This window comes from Labeo rohita, chromosome 7, assembly GCF_022985175.1.
Source record: "Labeo rohita strain BAU-BD-2019 chromosome 7, IGBB_LRoh.1.0, whole genome shotgun sequence".
NCBI classification, from domain to species: Eukaryota; Metazoa; Chordata; class Actinopteri; order Cypriniformes; family Cyprinidae; genus Labeo; species Labeo rohita.
This window is the reverse complement of record NC_066875.1, coordinates 8,327,571-8,348,534: the sequence shown is the minus strand read 5'-3', so window position 1 is coordinate 8,348,534 and position 20,964 is coordinate 8,327,571. Positions and strand designations below refer to the sequence as shown.

Genomic DNA, 20,964 nt, shown 5'->3' with positions numbered 1-20,964 from the left:
TCAATGAGTGGGCTGCTACACTGACAGTGAAAGACGTGTGTGTGTTTATGGCTGTGACTATACACTACAGCCTGCTGTGTTCTTTCACATGGATGGCTATTGAAGCCTTGCACCTCTACCTTCTTCTCATCAGAGTCTTCAACATTTACATCAGACACTACATGGTCAAGCTGTCTCTCATCGGATGGGGTGAGCATAAAAACATTTTAAAAAATGCAGCAGCCAAAACAGACACGCAGGATGCATTAAACGGATGCTTCGCATATAACAATGAAAATTTAAATCTCAAAATGAAATGTAAAGGAATACTCAGGAACACCCAAAAGTAAAAAAGTGCTCAAAACTAACTCACCCTCATGCCATCCAAGATGTGGATGAGTTTTGTTCTTCATCAGAAATTTTGTATTACATCACTTAATCCTCAACAGTGAATGGGTGCCATCAGAATGAGGGTCCAAACATCTGATAAAAACATTCAAAACAATAATTCACAAGTAATCAAGATGCCTTTAGTCCATTAACTAACACTGTGTGAAACAAAAAGCTGTGTGTTTTTAATAAACAAATTCCATCATAATAATAATTCATAATAATCCTCCTCCAGTGAGAAATGTAATAAAAAGAATTTTAAAATTTTAGTGTGGGGAAACTAAAAAAGCATAAAAAGTAAGCAAAACTGAGCCTTGAAATGTGGTGGTTCACCCTGTTATCTTATTCTCTTGACAGGAGTCCCTGCTGTTATTGTTGGATGCTTGCTGTCAGTTAATAACATTTATGGTATCAGTGATATTACATTATCTGATACTAATACAACAAATCAAATGTAAGTCTGTACATTATAACTTTGCATTAGATACAGACAAATGGAGTTAAATTATGTAGCACTCTTTGCCACACATTCTCACTCCCAGCTCGTGACATATTGACGCTTGGTCAGGACGCTTTGGTGTCGCTTTTTGACGCTCAAGGTACCCCTTTAGCGTCACTTTTGGATGGGCAGCGTCCTCCATTCATTTAAGTTGTTTGCCATAATTTAATGGTTTGTAAAAAATTATTTTATATACATTTATACTTTCATTGGAGCACCTAACCCCACTCCTACCTTAAACTTACCCACAACTGAACCTTATAAAACACGTAACAGGCAAATATAAGTACAGTCACAGGTATTTATTGCAGAAACTGACCATAAACAAGCAGTACAAAAGCATTACAAACAAATTGTGTTGCATTCCGAGTCTTCTGAAGCCATACGATATCTTTATGCAAAGAAGAGAGTAAAACATAAGGTATAATTGCTAAAATGATCCTGCTCCATTAACATTCTTACATCTCATTCAAAAGATACTACTGTACATTAGCATGACGTAATCGGTCATGAGGCACACAAGAGCATTCATTTTTGCCATTTTACAACCAAGGCTGACGTAAGGCTTCATCTGGCTGCATTTTTTCATTTACGAACAAACAGACTGAGCTTTACAGCAGATGGAGAAGGCGATTGCGTCTATTCCTCTCTCAAATCAATCATTTTTCCTCGGAAGACTTGGAATATTAACATTGATACTTTTAAAATAAATTATGACTGTAGCTGTATCTGACTGTTATGTCTTGTGTTTTATTGACAAATGGTTAGGTTTAGGGGCAGGGGTTGGGTTAGGTGTAATGTAATGTAAATAAAATTGTTGTGACTGTTTACATTGAAAAATCACACCCCAACATATATGCAATAATGGCAATATTATTACCCAATATATAATTTAATCATGATGATAAAATTCCCAGTGCCTTTTGCATCAGCATTATGACACCAAGGGTTTCTTATTTAAAGCAATGAAGGACCCTGCACATCGAAAAATGGCACTGAAGGGTCCTGACTAAGCGTCAAAATGTGACAAGTTTGGAGTGAGAATGTGTTGGTCAACTACAGTCAGTTGTACGTATGAAGTATAGGCTGCTCACAATTTAAAACCTTCTCTTGTACAATACAGTTGCTGGATCAAAGAGCCTCGCGTCCTGTATGGCGTGAACATTTTCTACTTCAGCATCGTATTCCTGTTCAATTTAGGAATCCTAATCACAGTGTCCAGACAGATATTTAAGCTACGACATATGGGTAACAGGCATGACAAGATGCCGGTTTGGAAGGATGCTGGCACAGTGATGGGCCTCATGTGTCTGCTGGGTACAACATGGGGTTTGGCCTTCTTCAGCTCTGGATATACCAACTACCCGATACTGTACCTATTCTGCATCTTAAACACAATGCAAGGTAGACAAAATGTGGTTTAATGACATATTAGAGTGTTCAAGATAAATCCCATGCCAATTTCTTAGAAATGTACAGTACACTTAATATTCATGTTGGTTTCAGTTGGTTTTTCAATCCAAGTTTAAACTGAATGACTCTAAAATGTCATGTGGTATAACCACTAACCATAATCTATTTGCCTTAAATAGACGTGAATGCACACATTAACAACATTCATTCATGTAAAATGCATTTTTTAAAATTTCATTAATATAAATTCATGACTCTAATAAGTCTTTGATGAGTCTATTACAATTTCCAGTTTTACTTTTCCAGTTTTTCATTCTTTTAATGAGGCTTTTTCATAATTATAATTGTATCACCCTGACATTTTTGACTGTGTGCTCCCCCCATTGATTGGAATAGTCGTCATAAAAGATGTGTGTTCAAGTCATGAACGTCATGTCATTGACTCTGGACATAAAGTGATGCGATTTTCCATGGTGGAACAAGAGAGGGGGGAAAAATGAGGTGGAAATATTAGCCAGTCATCACAAAGATACGTCATTATGTCAAACTCTAGCATTTTTACTGCTAGCAAAGGATAGTTAAGGTCAAAAGAATGAAGTCACAACACTAGTCTAGAGGATGTGAAATACAACAGCCCAGTTTTTTTGTTTTCATGTTAAACCACAAGTAGAACAATACAGTGACGTAAAGACTAAAGAAAAGGGGAATGGAAACTTTTCGAAAACTGAAAAATGGTGGACTGAAACATCATGTTTGTCTGTTTACAGGGTTTTACATCTTTGTGTGGATGTGTGCTATAGCGAGGAAAAACAGTGCCCAAACAGCTCACTCCAAGTCTATGTCTACTCTGGACACCTCCAAATAAGATCCTCTCATGAGGTTTTCCTACTAAAACCTCTGACATGGTTTTACAAGAAGACAAGTACCAGCTGACCCACAGAAATGCACCCTGGGTTAATAAAAATGAAACTTTCCACATCATGCAAACTTAAGAAGGTTTCATCATGAGCTGTTTGTTTTAATTTTTGTGCAAGAGTACTTCCTTAGGACTAATAACAGTACATCAAAAAAAGTTTCCCTCTTTGTAGCTGTACACATATTAAAACATTAATCTATGATCTAACATATCTAATATGACACCTACTTATCATATTTAACAGAAATATTAAAAGGTGTGATTATTAAATAAAAATGGTAAATGTGCAGTTGTTGTTCTATTATTAGTGTTTTTTTAATTTATTAAAAATTAATCAATTTGTCTGTTTTAATTTAAAAAAAAAAGTCTGAAATGTGTTTGAGATGATTGGAAACACATTACAATAATAGCATTTTATATATGTGCATATAAAAGTATCATTGCATTTTTTTTATGTAATTAGTTAGTCATTTAAAAATATCTGGATTCTTTTCACCGTAGCATCACATATGTTTCATTTGGTAAGTAGAAAGCTTCCAGTTAAATGTGTCATGGTTCTTTATGAAGTGATGTTTAAAACTATGTTAGACAGGAAACCACTGCAATCACATGAGACCTGCTTTTCAGAGACAAGTGTTGACAGAGTCTACACGTACTAGAGGAATAGAGCACTCGACGAGAGAAATGAGAGGCTTATACTGTTTTGTTCTGTGGATATTTCCAATTTTTTGTCCCACAATAGCAACTAAAGGACGTGAGTGTGAATATGCTCTACCTTTTTACATTTCAGCTCAGAAATATTAGTATAATCATGCCATTTTAACTCGAAAAGGGTGACTTGATTATAGTCATGTTTACTACATGTTGTGACATAATTTGACATAAATGTGGCAAAATTGAAATTAATCTTATAAATCTGTGAATAAGTGTTGTGATAAAGATTTGAACTGAATAATTGATTACAATGATATTTACCTCCCATTATATGACATGTTTGCAGGTGAGCGTTGTTATGAGGTTCCCAAAAATTGTCAGACGCATGATAACGTTCCATCGTGAGTTTTGTTATCTTGTTAATCTTGTAACAATCCAGTTAAAAATATGTTCTAAGAATGTTTTGCTAACTGGCTTGGTAAATGTTAGAGAAAACATTGATGGAATATTCCTTTTTATCATTTTGCAAACATTATGGTAAAGTTACTTTTGAATATTCTCTGAACCATCTGAAACTAGTAAGTATTAACAATGTGTAAATAACATTTTGAGAATGTTATTAAAGACCAGATTACTTAAATGTTCTATTAACATAACTGGAAGAGGTTTTGTTAATAACTTTAAACTTAACTAATTAAGTAAACTAAACAACTAATACATTTTGCCAGAATGTTTACCAAAGTTCTGAGAATGGTCACTGTTACCTAGAAAGTATAAAGAAAAAAGTTTTACTTTTGTAACATTTAAAATGTTTTTTTTTTTTTTTTTTTTTTTTTTTTTTTAGATATCATAAATGTATGAAATGGACAGGTTGGTTTGCTGCCAGGTAAAGTTTTAGAATGTTTAGAGCTATAAAATGTACGGAATGTATTTTTTAAACAGGTGCATTGAAGATAGAATGCGAAGGTGCTCATCTGTAGGCCCTAGGATAAGAGATGAAACATATTTCTCCACACTAATTTCCTCAGAGGTAAGACTAAATGAAAAATCATTTACTAAACCCACAAACAAAGTCAGTGTTTATATAGTAGCATCATCTACATGTATTATAAACAGTCATTCTATACAAGGAATAATAGGTTCGATAATAATAGGTACGATAGTGGTTTCTGTCTGATTGACTAACTAAGAAAAAAAAAAAGTTTAAGTGTCAGCAACATACTCAGCAGTATAAGAAGATCATTTAGGTCACACGCATTATTGTGTCTTCACCCTTTTTTTTTCAGGAAACAGTCAATACAGAAAGAGGATATGTCATTCACATCTCTGATGAAGCATTACAGAGGAGCAGCAATGGACAGGGGAAAGCAGGTTTGATTGTGTCTCTTCTCAATGATACCTTCTTCAGCGTCAGCAGCAGTTTAGACAGCAAGGTATGCAGAATTACTGTATGTCTGTCCCTCAAAGTCTTGTTTATTTGTGTCAAATAAAATGAAAATTTATCTTCCTCTGCATTTCATAACCCGTTGGTTTTTCTTCAAATCATTTGTCATTGTGGTGTTGACACAGAAAGGAAATGACCCAAACAGAACAGGCCCAATATTGCATGGGCAAAACGTGTTGGGAGTTTGGCTTGGTGAAAAAGAAGTTCACAACCTTTCTCAGCCTGTTCAACTCACATTCTTAAATAACATCAATCAGGTGAGATGCTTTCACATCACACTATAATGCAACTGTAAAAACGCACAGAGGCCCTTGTGAATATCGCTGATGATTTTCACTTCTGTAAAAGTGTTTTTATTATTATTGCAGAGTGAAAATGGAATCTGTGTCTACTGGCATCTCGATAAAAATGGCAAAGGTCAGTATGATTTTCACACCATTAAAAATTAATCTAAAAACAAAATAAACCTAACAAAACAATCCAGAATCTAGGTCATTCTCAGAAGGGTGTCATTTGTGTGTGTGTGCTAATTTTTCACCTGAAATTTTGGTCCCACTTTATACTATGTGGCCTTAACTACTACGCACCTACATTTAAAGTAATCATTTGATACATAGTGTGTACATACATGTTTTTACATTGTACTTATATTTTTTAAAATACCTGCATGTAATTACACCTGCAATTAATTTCTGCAATTACATTTATTAAATTAAAGCAGCATTTACTAAATTACTGTAATTACAGCAGCAGAAATGTTTTGCAATACAATATGAACACAATAAGTACATTGTACTTATTTTGGATGTAAGTGCATAGTAATTAAAGGAATAGTTCACCCAAAAATGAAAATTCTGTAATTAATTACTCGCCAACATGTCATTCCAAACCTGTAAGACCTTTGTTTTATTGGACGTGAATAATGAATTGTTTTTAAACTTTGAAGTTAGTTTTGAGTTCTGAAACTTGCAGTATGTTTTTATTTTGACGTAACCTCTGATATGTGTGAATATAAAGAACATTTTAATTTTCCATTTCATGACCCCTTTAAACCATTACGCCAATCTACAAGATTTGGTCACAACGTTATAAAGTACCAATAGTAATTTATAGTTACTAGCTTTAAGCCTAAGCCTAACTGCTACATTATTTTAACCATGTACAGTTGGAATTCATAAATAAATAAATAAATAAATAATTACCGCTGAGGGTATGGACACTCCCTTTGTTGTGATAAGAAAGATAGCGCAAGCTCATTTTTAACCACTAAATTGTTAAGGCATATTGTTTTTGAGCAATGGCTGAGGTTACCCACACCTGCTTATTCATGGACTGAAAGTTGTCATTTCTAAGAGTTATACTGTTGATATCAAGGAGAACGAGTAACAGGAGAGATCTGCTTGGTGTTATTACTTGTGCTGCCTGAGGTTGAGAGGAAGGAAAGTGTGAAGATAAAAATCTAAAACATTATGGTTTCCTGAGAATGACCCAAATATTTTGTAACTGTCATAATGGGGGTGAGAACTAATGTCATACATTGCAGTTCTCATTTGAATAGATGTTTTTGCTTTGGTGTACATATGTGTGTCTGTTTGTCAGGTAACTGGCGTACAGACGGCTGTACCACCAGCATCGTCAATGACAGCTTTGTGTGCAGCTGTAATCATCTGAGCTTTTTTGCAGTGCTCATTGTAAGTGCATTTGTCATACGACGCTCTTCAGTCAACCATTTTTTTTTGTTTTACATTGTTCACTTTTAAATTAATCTTGTCTGTTTGGCAGTACTCATTTAAATGTTCTCTTTTGTCCTCAATTTTTCTGAAAGAATCCCAAAATTCCTGAAGAGCCCCATATTGTCTCTCTCAACTACATTTCATATGTTGGCTCTGCACTTTCAATAGCATTTACAGCGCTTATGATTGTTATGTTTCTGTGCCAGAGGTAAGTTCTTTTCTCAGTTTCAGAATGAGGTGTTCTGTGTTACAATTACAATGAACCAATACAGATAATGTCTCTCACCCTCCTCCCCACAGGAAGAAGCAAAGTGAGCATTCAGTTGTAATTCATGTGCAGCTCTCAGGCTCCCTTTTCTTGTTGCACATCTCATTCTTATGCAGCGTGTGGTTTTCAGGCCAGAAAGACATTGATTTAGTGTGCCAGGGTCTAGGACTTCTCCTACACTGGTGCCTTTTAGCCACCTTCACTTGGACAGCCATCGAGGGCTTCCATCTGTACCTGCTGCTGGTGCGGGTCTTCAACATCTACATCAAGAGATACTTGCTTAAACTAAGTCTTGTGGGATGGGGTGAGTTCAAATTCACATTTTTGTGTCAACAGTAGCTATACACTATTTCTACAAAACTCATCTAGGGGCCCTATGATTATGGAAAATGCAGATGGAATTGAGAAATCCCAACCTGGTCTCAAAATGTACCTGTGGGAACTTTTTTGCAAGACGCGAAAAATGTACTAAAAAAGTACATATCCCTTAATTTTGCAACAAAAATGTCCACTGAGTTGCGATAAAATAGTGCCGCACGGACCATCATTAGCTCTGCCTAAAAATAGCGTAGCATGAGCTCAGAACAAATGTGTTTACTCTTTGACTGATGTTCATCACGCAACCACTAAACAGTGTTGTGAGATTCCGTGAGAAACGTTCAAGTTGGGAGCAGAGGTATCCAATATAAAAAACAGATGTCATGGTGATTTCAACTAGTTTAAAAGCAGAAGAAACAGCGCTGCAACAACACTGACTTGGAGAACAGGAAAAGCATTGTGCGACAACAATGCAGTTAGAATTCTATTCAATCCACAAATCACCTACATTTACAATGGATTTACTGAAGTAAAAGTTACTATGGTATTGTGGCAGAAATGTGAGGTGTTCATACCAAATTTTATTATATTATTAATGTGGACATATACACTACCTAAATTTTGAACAGTCAGATTTTTATTTTTATTTTTTTTAAAAGGGGAAAATTTTATTTATTTCTGTGATCAAATCTGAATTTTTAGCATCATTACTCCAGTCACATGATCCTTCAGAAATCATTCTAATATTCTGATTTGCTGCTCAAAAACATGTTTATTATTATTATTATGAATATTTAAAACACTTGAATATTTTTTATAATGTTACAAAAGATTTATATTTCAGATAAATGCTGTTCCTCTAAACTTTCTATTTATTTAAGAAACCTGAAAAAATCTACTCAGATTGATGATGTTTATCTGAGGATTTATTTTCCAAATTTTAAGACCTGCCAAGGACCAGATAATTTTTTATGATGTCCTGATACAGAAAACCATGAAATTCAATAGGGTGTCCTAACTTTTTCACATGACTGTACATCTATGGCTTTGGTTGATACAGATTTAACTTGTAACAGCCCATAGTGTCATATTCTAATTTAACTGATTAAATGTAAGAATTTATAATGAATAGATGTGTAGATAGCTATAGATGTGACCACAAACTACACTGATACTGATCTGGGCTCCACTACAGTGCAAAATACATTCATTCTGTGCTGTCCAGTGAGTCACATACACTGTAAAAAAAACAATTTGTTGAGTCAACTTGTAACCTGGCTGCCTTAAAATTTTAAGTTCAGTCAACTCAAAAAAAAGTTAAACTAGTTAACTATTAAGTTATACTAAGTGACAACATAGATATTTGAGCTGAATCAACTTCAAATTTTAAGGCAGCTGGGTTACTTACCCATCTGTTAAGTTCAGCAAATACAAATATCTAAGTTGTTACTTAGTGCAACTTAACATTTCAAGTTGAATAAACTTATTTTAGTTGACTGAACTTAAAATTTTAAGGCAGCAGGGTAACAAATTATTTTAAGCTGACTCAACAAATTGTGTTTTTTATTTTTTATAGTGTAGCTTTCCCACAAAGATTTTGATAGCTGGTCAGCTAAACAGAACAGACGATGTGCCGGAGATCTAAGCTAGGGTGTAGTCGTGGGTGCAAATGCGTAGTAAATTAATATTTATGAAACTAATATTTCTCAGGTAGGTTGCTGAATTTATGCCTAACACAGAAGTTTTGTCTAGGCTATTCCCTGGTACGGTTTGTGTCAGGCCATTCATTAACCTGGTTGTTTGAAGAGAAAGAGATGAAATTATAGTTAAAATAAATGAGAATCTGTACAACTGTAGCAGTGGAGAACTATTATTCTGTTGCACGGAACTGTGGAAAAACTGATGATCAGCCGGAAGGGCTGGTTAATTGCCACCAACATGCAGAGATTGAATATTCAAGATGATTATTTATATTCCCTGAACGTAAAAACAAAATGCATGTAAATTATGACATTTTTTGAGGTGAACTGACCTTTAAATAACAATTAAATTTAAATTAAAAAATATGTAAGATTGTTTTATTGTATTAATCTTTTCATTTAGGTGTCCCAGCCATTACAGTGATTATATGTGGCGTGACTAAAGTGTACGGCAAATATACATTTTACAAAGACAAAGAAAAATCAACAAGCACACCTCTGTAAGTAAGGTCAATCCATTCAAATTACACTGCACTTACACTTCTCCATCATCTTTTAGGTCTGTAACAAGAGTGTTTTCACTGACTTCTTCTCATTTAGATGCTGGATAACCACACAGACAGTGAGCTACATTACAGTGAATGGTTATCTGGGGTTGGTGATGCTCTTTAACATGGTTATGCTGGTGGTGCTGCTGATTAAGATGCGTCGATTAAGATCACAATCTCTTCAGTTTAAAGACCATCGGAGGAGGGCATGGAGAGAATGGGTGTCTGTACTGGGGCTCTGCTGTGTTCTGGGAGTGCCCTGGGTACTGGCCTTCTCCACCCATGGCCCCTTGAGTCTCTCTTCGCTCTATGTTTTCACAATTCTCAACAGTTTTCAGGGTAAGAATTTGTTACAGTGTTATTTGAAACAAAAGCATATGAAAATACAATCATACATACTTGGCCCTTTCATTAAAAGAATAGTTCATCCAAAAATGAACATTATCTCATAATTTATTCACCATCAAGCCACAAGTCAGGTATATATGTTTTTTTCTTTCAGACGAACACAGTATTTTTATTAAATAACACCCAGGTTTTTCCCTGCTTAGTAAATGAATTTTTGAAATGAGTAAATGAGTAAATTATTTTCTGAAGCTCCAAAAAGCACATCCATCCTTCTGAAGCTAAGTGATGTTATTTTGAAAAAAAAAATCCATGTTTAAAACTATTATCAGTGGCTTTCATCAAATGTGTTCATGAGCCAAGTGAGTAAATTATGGGACAATATTCATTTTTGGGTGAACTACTCTTTTAATAGGGCACAAACTGCTGTCTCATCACTTTTTGAAAGCAAAAAAAGGCACACATACTTCAATAATTAAATAATCAAATATGACAGACAAAACTAAGTATAGCATGAAAAAAGTATACAAGCTTTAAAAGTGCCTTCAGTAAATCTTTAGCTAATGTCAGCATTGCTGTTTTCTTTCTTTGCTTCAAATTCAGCTCTGATGCGGTATTAGAGATAGTGTGGATAATGTGATAAAATTAATGCCTATACTTCCTGTTTCTGTCACATCCACATGCTCTCAAATGTCTAAAGCCGCAAATGTGGGTATTGACACAGGCACGATTCACAAAATTGTTCACTGTTTTGAAGCGCTTGAAATGTTGCCAACTAATTTTCAGGGGAAGTTGCTAAAGACTGGTTGATTTTTGCTAAAAGTTGCTTAATGCGTGATTACTTAATGGCACAAAACTGTCACTGTGTAGAATACACAATGAAGATTACTCAACATGATATGATTTTCTATTAAACAAACTGATATTTTTATATAAATTTGTACTTATGTGTGTATGTGTGTAACTTAAAAGTAAAAAAAACAAACAAACAAACAAAAAACGATGAAGATTACTTAAACTGACTGGCCATTTCAGCAAAAAAAAAAAAAAAAAAAAAAAAATATATATAGATGTAGATATAGATATAGATATATAGATATAAAATTTTAAATATGTTCATTTAGATTTGTTCATAAAAGTATTTATTATAAATTATCTGTAAATGTAACATTTTTTATCATCAGATTTTTAATAAAATATTAATTTATTAATATTTACACGTTTTTAAACAATTACATTTTATGTATTTCTTATTAATTAGTATTCTAAACAACAATTACAGTTTTAAGTAGTGTATTGATACAAAAAAAAAGAAAAGCCTATAAAAACAGGGCACCATGTACTATGTTATATGAAGGAATTTTCCATATTGATCTTTCAGAAGTGTTTCACCTGTATTTTTAATTACACACTACATTTTGTTGTGTTTTAGAGTTACAGATAATATCCATAAATGTAACAGATAATGTCCTGACAGAAAATTATCAGTATATTTTCTGTTTTCTACATATTTTTTATCTAACTGATCAACAATTAAATGTACAAACTAATAACAAGGTGTAGGTCTATCATAAATTAACTGTTATTATTAAACAATTGCAACTAGCAGCTTAATTCACCTGATGAAGAGAGATATATAGTAGTACATAGCTAAATTTATTACTAGGCGCTTTTTGGAAATAAAAGTTTCTAGGGTAGTCTGGAAAGTTGTTAAATCTAGCAGCAAAATTGCTAAGTTAGTAACACTGCTCGAAACACCACAGGCTGGCGGCATCTGCTGGTCAAACGGTGTAAATGCAAAGAAAACTCAGACCAAACAGTCATAATGACACCTTTTACAGATTTTTTTTTCATAAAAGTGTAATCTATTAAATCTATTCTACAAATAATTAATAGAGGCTCGTTCATGGAATCACTAGATCAACGTAATGTCAACGAGAGTGTTATTTCAAAACAAACTTTAAGTTTGCTTGAGAAAGCCGGAACAGAAAGTTTTAAAAAGTTTGAAAGGTTTAAGTTTAAAAAGTTAAAGAAGTTTTAAAAAGTTTTAAGTTTGATGGTTTTCAGTCTGAAATAGTTTGAATTCTAAAATAGTTTTAAAAGGTTAACGTTTGGATGTTTTGAAGGCAATACAGTCTGTCAGAGATATATAGATAGATAGATAGATAGATAGACATGTTAGCATGATTAGCAAGTTACTAGCATGTTTCTAGCATGATTAGCAAGTTGCTAGCATGTTTCTAGCAAGATTAGCAAGTTAGTAGCATGTTGCTAGCATGATTGTAGCATGATTAGCATGTTGTTAGCATGTTATTAGCATGATTAACAAGTTCCTAGCATGTTACTAGCATGATTAGCACGTTACTAGCATGTTGGTAGCATGTTTCTAGCATGACTAGCAAGTTACTAGCATGTTGTTAGCATGATTAGCAAGTTACTAGCATTTTACTAGCATGGTGCTAACATAATTAGCAAGCTACTATCATGTTGTTAGCATGATTAGCAAGTTACTAGCATGATTAGCAAGTTGCTAGCATGTTTCTAGCAAGATTAGCAAGTTAGTAGCATGTTGCTAGCATGATTGTAGCATGATTAGCATGTTGTTAGCATGTTGTTAGCATGATTAGCAAGTTACTAGCATGTTTCTAGCATGATTAACAATTTACTAGCATGATTCTGGTTGCTAGGCATAGATAGATAGATAGATAGATAGATAGATAGATAGATAGATAGATAGATAGATGAGTTTGAATGAGTTTGAATGGATTAGAAATACAGTACATAGAAGGGAAGCTTGATTGAGTCTCAAAGGATTCTGGGAGTTTTGACAGTTGGAATTTGAATAGTGCTGGCTCATTTGAACATTCCGTCAATGTAAGTCTATGGGATTTTTCCCAATTTTAATCGTCATTTTTAGGAAAATCGTAAGTCCGATCAGTTAGAAAAGATATAGCACACTCGGTCGGATCAGTCTGAAGATCTGAGTTCGTAGAGTTAAAGCTCTAGGACGAGTTAGAGTCGACAGATTTAGTCTCAGAAGAAAATAGTATATCAGTAAGTTAGAACTTAAATATTAAGTGTTTCCGCCATTTATAGACGTCCAGCATAATCGTTTATCAGTTTAATGTGAATTACACTGATACTAGAGAATTTTAAAAAGCGGTCTACAATAACATTCCTGTTCAGCTGAAACAGAAGCAACTTGGGCATCACTGCTCATTATTTTCTCCGTCATCAAATTGTCCCACCTTGCGTTTGCCGCACCGATGTTTACGCTCCTTTTATTGTTTTTGTCGGTCTTCTTTGCTTCTTCAGCAGCACAGTTGTTGATTCTCCCGTTTATAAGTGTGTTACAATGTATCATTTTCGCGTCACTAAACTACATTAAATTTATGCTACGCTACTAAGGGATCTACAGAGGCGGCAGCCAATGAGAGCGAGGATTCTCGCCGACGTTCGTATAATAATAATAATAATAATTATTATTATTATTATTATTATTATTATTATTATTATTATTATTATTATTGTTGTTGTTGTTGTTATTGTTGTTATTATTATAACGTTTTAGCTGTGTCTATTTCATGCTATTAAAAGCCTTGTGGTGTCGTTGCAGAATCTCCCAGTAAGTTAGGCCTAAATGGTTTATGCTAATCAGATTTAGATCTATTACTACACAATGTTTCTTTACAGGCATCTGTAAAAGTGAGGTTATTTCTTGGATGTCGCAATTTTACAGTTCATAACATTGTGACAGCCAGGAAATTACACTGGAACACAGTTTGAACCTTTTCTACAGCATGGCAGAAAGACAAATGAATGATCTTGTTTCATTTCCCAATGTTCTGCACAAATTATAGTGGTAACTGTATATGTAAAGTTCAGGCATGCAGTCCTATTAACAATGTTACTGCAAGAACTGATATTTAAAAAAAAAAAATCTTCACTTTATTCAACTACAGTTTAATTTAGTCTGAATCTGCAACCCTGTTTTACCCGTTCTTTTGTGTTTTTTTAATCTTTTATTCATTTCATTTTTAATAAAAGTTGCAATCATACAAATATAAATAAAATAAAACAGTTCATGTATTTTTAGTTTGATATTTTGTGGACAAACACCGTTTTCTGATTATTAAGCACCTCTTTTGATTGACCATTTGTTGAAAAAGAAAAATGCAATGACATTTTTTATTCCCTTTAATGCACATTTTATACCTCTTTTGCATGAAGTGCCAGTTGTTCTTTTAATTGATTTGGGTTTGTGGCCCTATGACAGTGAAACAGCAGCTCCTGATAAAAATATCTTTTTTGACTTTAATACTGTCCATTTCATCCTTTAGGTGTCTATATTTTCTTGTGGTTTTTGACTCTCACGTGTAAAGCACAGAAGGACGAATACATCTCATCCAAAGGCACCATTCAGGTCAGCTTCAACAGTAATGACGAAATTGTGACTACAAGATAACCAACAGCTGTTCGGTCACATCACACTGAGGAGTTTAAAGGTGGACCCTCCACTCCACACCAAAACTTCAATCTAGTTCTTTTTTTTATTAGTATTTCACTTATTTGCATCTTTGTGATTTTCAAACTGGGGTCTGCAGAGTCCCGGCAGACTGCAAGGGGGCGCTAAAGGGAATCTGCATGTAGTATTATGGGAGTGGGGGAGATATTTATTTGTAAGTGTTGATCTATCCTTCTTTGTAATTATATTCCAGAATAGTCTGTTTTTGTTTTTTGTTTTTTTACATCTTTTCATTGCCTCTGTTTTGCCTTTGGCTTCCTTACTGACAGTTTTTGCACATTGTGAAAAATGTACATTGTGAAAAGTGCTATGAAATAAATAAATTTAAAATTGTTCTTGCATTGGGAGGGGAAAAAAACCTGTTGACTTTTTAAAGTATTTGTATAAATTCTATATCATATTTAGTGCAATAATAAAAGTCAATAAATTTGTTTAGGAAACGGAAATTTATTTTGTGTTTTTTCATCACACATATACAGTTAATGTGTCTTAAAAGAGTGTCATATTTGGGGGTCTTTTATTAAATAAAAGCCTCTGTTCAATTTAATAACTTTCCTAAGAGCGCTCTGTCTATGAGTCTACGTGCATTCATAGATACAAGTTTGGCACCACCTAGTGTTCAGAAAACACAATTCGAAATAGAGAATTCATTTTTTCATTTTTAGTTCATATATACAAAAAAGATGGACAAACGAGAAAGACAAAGATTTGCTTTAAAAATTTTATGAAAATACCAATGTGAGGAAAATTGAGATACAAAATTTTATCAATGGTAATATTACAAAAAGTATAAAAAAGAAAGTGCACAAAAACTTCTTTACAGCATTAATTGTACAGACAGCTTTGAATAAATAGCATAAGTTAAAAATGACAAATTAACGTAATGAAATGATCAGCTAAATCTCTGGTAAGGCACATTGACTGAGAATGTGCCACATTAATAGTTAAAAACATTTTTCCCTGAAATTTATTGACATCTTGTATTTGCTCTCATGCATTTTACAAACAAGAGCTTGAGATCAACAGTAATGCTGACTCAAAGTATTGCTGGTGAATAAAAACAAACATTCATTCAAATAATACACTGAAATACAACCGAAATCTCAAACCTTCAAATCCAATTGCAACCTCCATAATATTGCTGAACTTCAAAGCCCAAACCATTTTTTTTCCCAAAAAAGGCAATTGTGTCATTTCAATTAATCCAAACAGCAAAGAACAAAATACAAAAGGCTGCAGTCAATACATCAAGGCTGAAAGACTGTACAATTTCATCTTCGATTACCTTTAGTGTACAATATTGAAACATGAAAAATCACGGTAAAAAACACAGTGTAAAGCCTGGTCGGAAATTCATCAATCAGTAATATCTCTTATTTTCTGTATTATAACACTCTCATACAAAAACAACAACAACAAAATAAAATACAAACACCAACAGTCATAAAACTGATCATGCCTACAAATACATTATGCATGCTTTCATATGCCATTGTGTAAATGATAACCGTTTAAATACTCTGAGATAATGTATTTTTGCATCTTGCTTTTAAAGAGATTTACAAACCCGTAACCGATTTTTAAATATTGAGCAACATCTTTATGCCAAACCAGAAACAAAAGGAGATTTTACAAGCAAGTGTCCATATTATAGACCAAAAGCTGAGGTGAATTCACATTGTGAATATTGTGCCCGAGAATCCTAGTCAGTAAATGCATGTGTATGTGTGTGTGAGATATAACAGACCACAGTTGAACTTGAATCAGAGCAGAAAACTGTAAGGCTGAGTAAAATATTGTATTTGCTTAAAAGTACACCCATCGCATTAATGCCTTGGCTATAATGTTTGATACAGCACTTTACATTATTCATCTGTAACCCGTGAAACTAAATGCCAAATAGAAGTCTTTTGGTGCACTGGTATGGAAAATAAGATTATATTTACAAAACACTGGTAACTCCCAAAAAAATTACTGTAATAATAATAAAAAATGGATTACATTATATTTCCTAACTCAGACCTATAAATATGTCCTAATGCCCCAAATTTTTCGCATTTTCTGTTATATATAAAAAAACAAATTTTACAAGAGAGTCATAAAAAAAAAAAAAAAAAAAATACAAAAGCAAGGGGAAAACTCAACTCATACACAGTAATCTAACAAAGGGAAGATATCAGAGTCTACCACTGGAGACAAAGCTATGAGGGCCTCAACGAGACAGTTTGGAGGGTATTTTATAGTTGGATCACCATGCCTCCTTCATGTCTTCCGGAAGAGGGGAAGGATGCGTTTGTGAGATCTGAGAGTCTGAGGAAGATGCCAGGGCTGGACGCTTCTTGTTACAGCAGGGCTTGAAGAGACGAGGATCGATGATCACCTCACCAAAACGCCCCTTGTAGACGATCCCACAGCACACCTTTTGCCTGAAGGAAATAAAGTATGGTGCTATTTATCAGCTCATCAACTAGCACATTTCTTAACACGCTTCAGTGAAAAGAAGGAAAGAAATACCTCTTCCAATAAGACAGGTCGAGAAAGGAAAACCCTGATGGGTTTGGACGCCTCTGCTTGGTCTCAATGTCTGACCCATCATCAGACTGATTACTGTGGCTGGGAGACTGAGAGGGAGACATACTGGATGTGGTGCTGTGGGCATCTGAATCTGTAAAGACATGATAGCAAACATTAACAGGCTATCTGCAAAAGCTATAAGATGTATTTTTTTTCCACTCCAAAAAAAATACAGGTTTTTGCCACAGCACTGTTATAATCTTTTACCATTTAATGTTACAATCTTTTACTACAAAATTTAAGGGAAAATTGTTAAAATTTTCTTTTTTAAAAAAAATAATGAATTAAAAAAAATATATAAAATACAAAACTAAAAAAGCTAAATAAAAAATAAAAATAAATAAATAATAAAATGTACACACACATACACTGTTTTTTACCATAATAATATTTTTTGAGCAGCAAATCAGAATATTAGAATGATTTCTGAAGGGTCATGTGACTGGAGTAATGAAGCTAAAAATTCAGCTTAGAAATCACAGGAATAAATTATGTTTTAAAATATATTCAAAGAGAAAACAGTTATTTTAAAATAGTAAAAATATTCCTAAATTTTACATTTTTGCTGTACTTCAGATCAAATAAATGCAGGCTTGGTAAGCAAAGAGACTACCTAAAAAAACATTACAAACATTCTAACTGTAGTTAGTGTATTTATATACAACTGTGTGTCTATTTTTTTAGTTTATTATTATTTTAGTACTTCATACTAATATAAACAAAAATAAGATTCAATTGAAATATAAAACATAATAAACCTATAAAAATAGAAAATGTTTTTATAAGTTTATTATATTTCAGTTACATCTTATTTCTTTTATTTTAATCTAATCACTAAAATACTTAAAACTACAAAAAAAATGCTTTAGACATATGTAAAGAAAATGAATAAATAATAAAAAAGACAAAAAGACCCACCAAAACTACTAAAACTTTAAAATTAAGAGCAAATGCAGTTTTTTTTTTTCTTTTAAATATTTTTCACAAAAGTGCAACTCACTTTGTCTTTTGAATTTATGAAGCCTTTTCAGTTTACTTTTCTTCTTTCCATCAATATTTTTGACTTTCTTGGGTTTGGTCAGCTTGAAGCCAGGTCCTGCCCTTGCATCCACCACCTTGTGGGGGAAAAAACAAACAAACAACAACAAAAAAAAAACATTATTCTCACAATGGCTGCAACCAAACAGATTCCATTGAAAACGACATAATAGCCTCTTACATGGTTCCAGTTTTTCTTTGATCCATGTGGTAATTTCTTCCAGCGTTTTACCAGCAGCACACAAGCATTGCAGATGTCTCCAACCCGATCCTCTGACAGACTATAAAACATACCAAAATATAAATAAACCAGGATAGGACTGATTACTCAGATTAAGGAATAAAATATTTTTATTACCCATTATCAAAAAGAATTTCTGATTGGAATTTCTGCTTTTTTGGAACCAGTGGGATTATTCCGTATGATATTATTTGATTCTAAGAGGATTCTCGGTTGATCTCATTAGGACTGGCTCCAAATTCACTCCTCTAGCATTCCTTTTAGAATTTTTGGGATACAAGCACAATCAGGGGAAAACACTCACCCGAAGCAGAGTCTGAAATTTTCCTCATATCTGCTGCTGTCCGTGAAGCGAGAACTGGACGACTTGGTTTTGCAAATACAACAACCTTCGTTGCTGCGGTAAATCTTGGACTTGTGGAAACCAAACATCTTGAAGGGCTCTAGACATGAATGGAGAGCGTCATTAAAACAAAGATCTCCTGCACGTTTTGCGCGGGGGATTGAAGGGGGCGGTCACAGGAATTCATCTCTTGCACTTGACAATTTCACACCGTTCATTAATGTTGGAGAAGTCACGCAAAAATGCCGAATCACAAACGCGCGTCTGGAAACTGGGAATCTGTCGCGTCTGCTGCAATGACCTACTTTTGATCTTTGACAAAAGCCTTTCGCTGCAGCCACCTTTTAACACATGACCATGAACTTGTAAGAGAAAAAACAAACAACAGCAGCACGTGTACGCTGAAATGGTTTATTTGGTAAATCCTAGAAATTATAATAATGGAATTGGTTCCCAATTATTGTACCAATATCAAACAGGAATTTCATCTGTCCTAGGGGATAAACCAAAATTCCATTTTCCCCCTCATCCTTTTTTTAAAAACCTTACTTGATTCTTGAACTTAATTTAAATATTTGATTTAAATTTGGTTACATTCGTTTCGAATTATGACAAGAATTCCATTTGGAATTTTGGCACGGAGTGATGCTGGTGTCACAGCAGAGGCAGTTTTAAAATCGAAAGTGCAATTAAATAGGCGCCTCTTCTCAGAGTTTAAGACACGGAAAAGCCAAAACACACATTTAGAATGCAAATATTAGTTAGTAACACTTTTAAAAACGCATCTCATATGATACGCACGCATAACACAACGCACACTGCGCGCGTGATACATCAATGCAAACGCGTCTGAATACCCACATCAAACGTGACATTAGCCACTCATTCACAAACTCCATACACTACAAAATAACTATTCAGAGAAATTATGTTTTGTATAACACACAAAGTGTATTCTGCTTTATTTTATTTATTAGTGCACTCGCACTATGTTTGCATGCATGGAAACCAAACGAAAAAGACACGCGGTGATCAGTCGTAAATTAACATTTACATACGTTCTTAAATCAAATGGTTGCGAAGTTGTTTCTAAACAACACGTAAAGGATATTTAAGTTAAAATACGGGCTGAATGCTACCGTCTCGTTTGTCTAAACTTTCACACAGTGAGAGAGCGCCAAAACGCGCGTCCCATTAACAATAACAGCTAGCCCGTTAGCACACGACCATGCCACGCTCCACATCCAAGCGCGCAAAGCCCCATTGTTGATGTAAATAACCGAGCTGTACAACCACTAACATCACACAAACACCACGTTACACACTCCAAGACTGACAGTACGTACAATTAAAATGAAATGCTACATTCGTACTGTTAGTTCGTAACAATAACAAAGGACTTACCGTCAGAAACTTTGAATTCCGTCCGTTTTACTCGTCTGTACTGCGCATGTCTTACTACGGCCACACACACATACACAGATGAATGGTGGGGGCGGGGCCTGCGTACAAACATTGAGTAAAGGGGTTTGTCGGAGGAAGACCATATAAGGAGTGTAAACGCCAAGTTTAAACATTATGGCAACCAATCACTGCACTCCGCTCTTTTGCCATTTAAGAATGTTGCATCCGGGGAAGTACAGAAGCGTCCCGTCCCGCACGTATTGTTCTTGTTCTGACTTGAATGTGAGTGAATGGCCTCAGTTTCCCACAACACTGTCGCTCGAATGCTTGAAATACGCTACTGTTTGTATTGTATTAAATAATCGAAGACGTCAAAGTGATATGCTTCTGATAATGTTTTGTTTTATTATGACCGAGTCAGTGAAACGCAGTCGCCTATGTACTATTTTGTAAGTAAATATATATAATACAGTACCAGTAAACCTACCAAAAGTTTTTGAACACTAAGATTTTTAGAGTTTCTTCTGCTCACCAAGCCTGCATTTATTCGATCCAAAGTACAGTAAAAACAGTATCATTTTAAAATGTTTTTGCAATTTAAAATAATTGTTTTCTATTTTAATATATTTTAA

General features: G+C 34.1%; 2 protein-coding genes across 4 annotated transcripts; one reads left to right on the top strand and one right to left on the bottom strand.

Annotated features, from left to right (window-relative positions):
- The first annotated feature begins 3,223 nt into the window (after window positions 1–3,223).
- On the top strand, window positions 3,224–15,163 carry adgrg3 (adhesion G protein-coupled receptor G3). Of its 3 annotated transcripts, none has more exons than XM_051113926.1 (13): window positions 3,699–3,718; window positions 3,825–3,951; window positions 4,198–4,252; window positions 4,794–4,881; window positions 5,138–5,284; window positions 5,421–5,552; window positions 5,664–5,712; window positions 6,895–6,986; window positions 7,121–7,236; window positions 7,329–7,600; window positions 9,718–9,814; window positions 9,915–10,201; window positions 14,548–15,163. In XM_051113926.1, exons 1-13 carry the CDS (start codon window positions 3,707–3,709, stop codon window positions 14,670–14,672), a joined length of 1,599 nt encoding a protein of 532 aa, XP_050969883.1. In that variant the 5' UTR covers window positions 3,699–3,706; the 3' UTR covers window positions 14,673–15,163. The 3 variants fall into 3 exon arrangements, with proteins under 3 accessions (XP_050969882.1, XP_050969883.1, XP_050969884.1); XM_051113927.1 differs by lacking the exon at window positions 3,699–3,718 and adding an exon at window positions 4,696–4,721 and having other exon boundaries at window positions 3,865–3,951; XM_051113925.1 differs by having other exon boundaries at window positions 3,224–3,951.
- A 276-nt stretch (window positions 15,164–15,439) lies between these two features.
- sinhcafl (SIN3-HDAC complex associated factor, like) lies at window positions 15,440–20,448 on the bottom strand. Its single transcript, XM_051116119.1, has 6 exons — window positions 20,333–20,448; window positions 18,890–19,028; window positions 18,526–18,625; window positions 18,307–18,421; window positions 17,247–17,397; window positions 15,440–17,158 (listed from the first exon to the last, which is right to left on the bottom strand). Exons 1-6 carry the CDS (start codon window positions 20,442–20,444, stop codon window positions 16,981–16,983), a joined length of 795 nt encoding a protein of 264 aa, XP_050972076.1. The 5' UTR covers window positions 20,445–20,448; the 3' UTR covers window positions 15,440–16,980.
- Window positions 20,449–20,964: the final 516 nt, after the last annotated feature.

Excerpts from the sequence above, each read along its gene's own strand:
- adgrg3 (XM_051113925.1), top strand. The coding sequence starts at position 3,807 with ATGAGACCTGCTTTTCAGAGACAAGTGTTGACAGAGTCTACACGTACT. Across the intron at positions 3,952-4,197 it reads CACAATAGCAACTAAAGGAC|GTGAGCGTTGTTATGAGGTT; the intron begins GTGAGTGTGAAT and ends ACATGTTTGCAG. Across the intron at positions 5,713-6,894 it reads TCTCGATAAAAATGGCAAAG|GTAACTGGCGTACAGACGGC; the intron begins GTCAGTATGATT and ends TCTGTTTGTCAG.
- sinhcafl (XM_051116119.1), bottom strand. The coding sequence starts at position 20,444 with ATGTTTGTACGCAGGCCCCGCCCCCACCATTCATCTGTGTATGTGTGT. Across the intron at positions 18,626-18,889 it reads AATTTCAGACTCTGCTTCGG|TCTGTCAGAGGATCGGGTTG; the intron begins GTGAGTGTTTTC and ends TATGTTTTATAG. Across the intron at positions 17,398-18,306 it reads TCATAAATTCAAAAGACAAA|ATTCAGATGCCCACAGCACC; the intron begins GTGAGTTGCACT and ends ATGTCTTTACAG.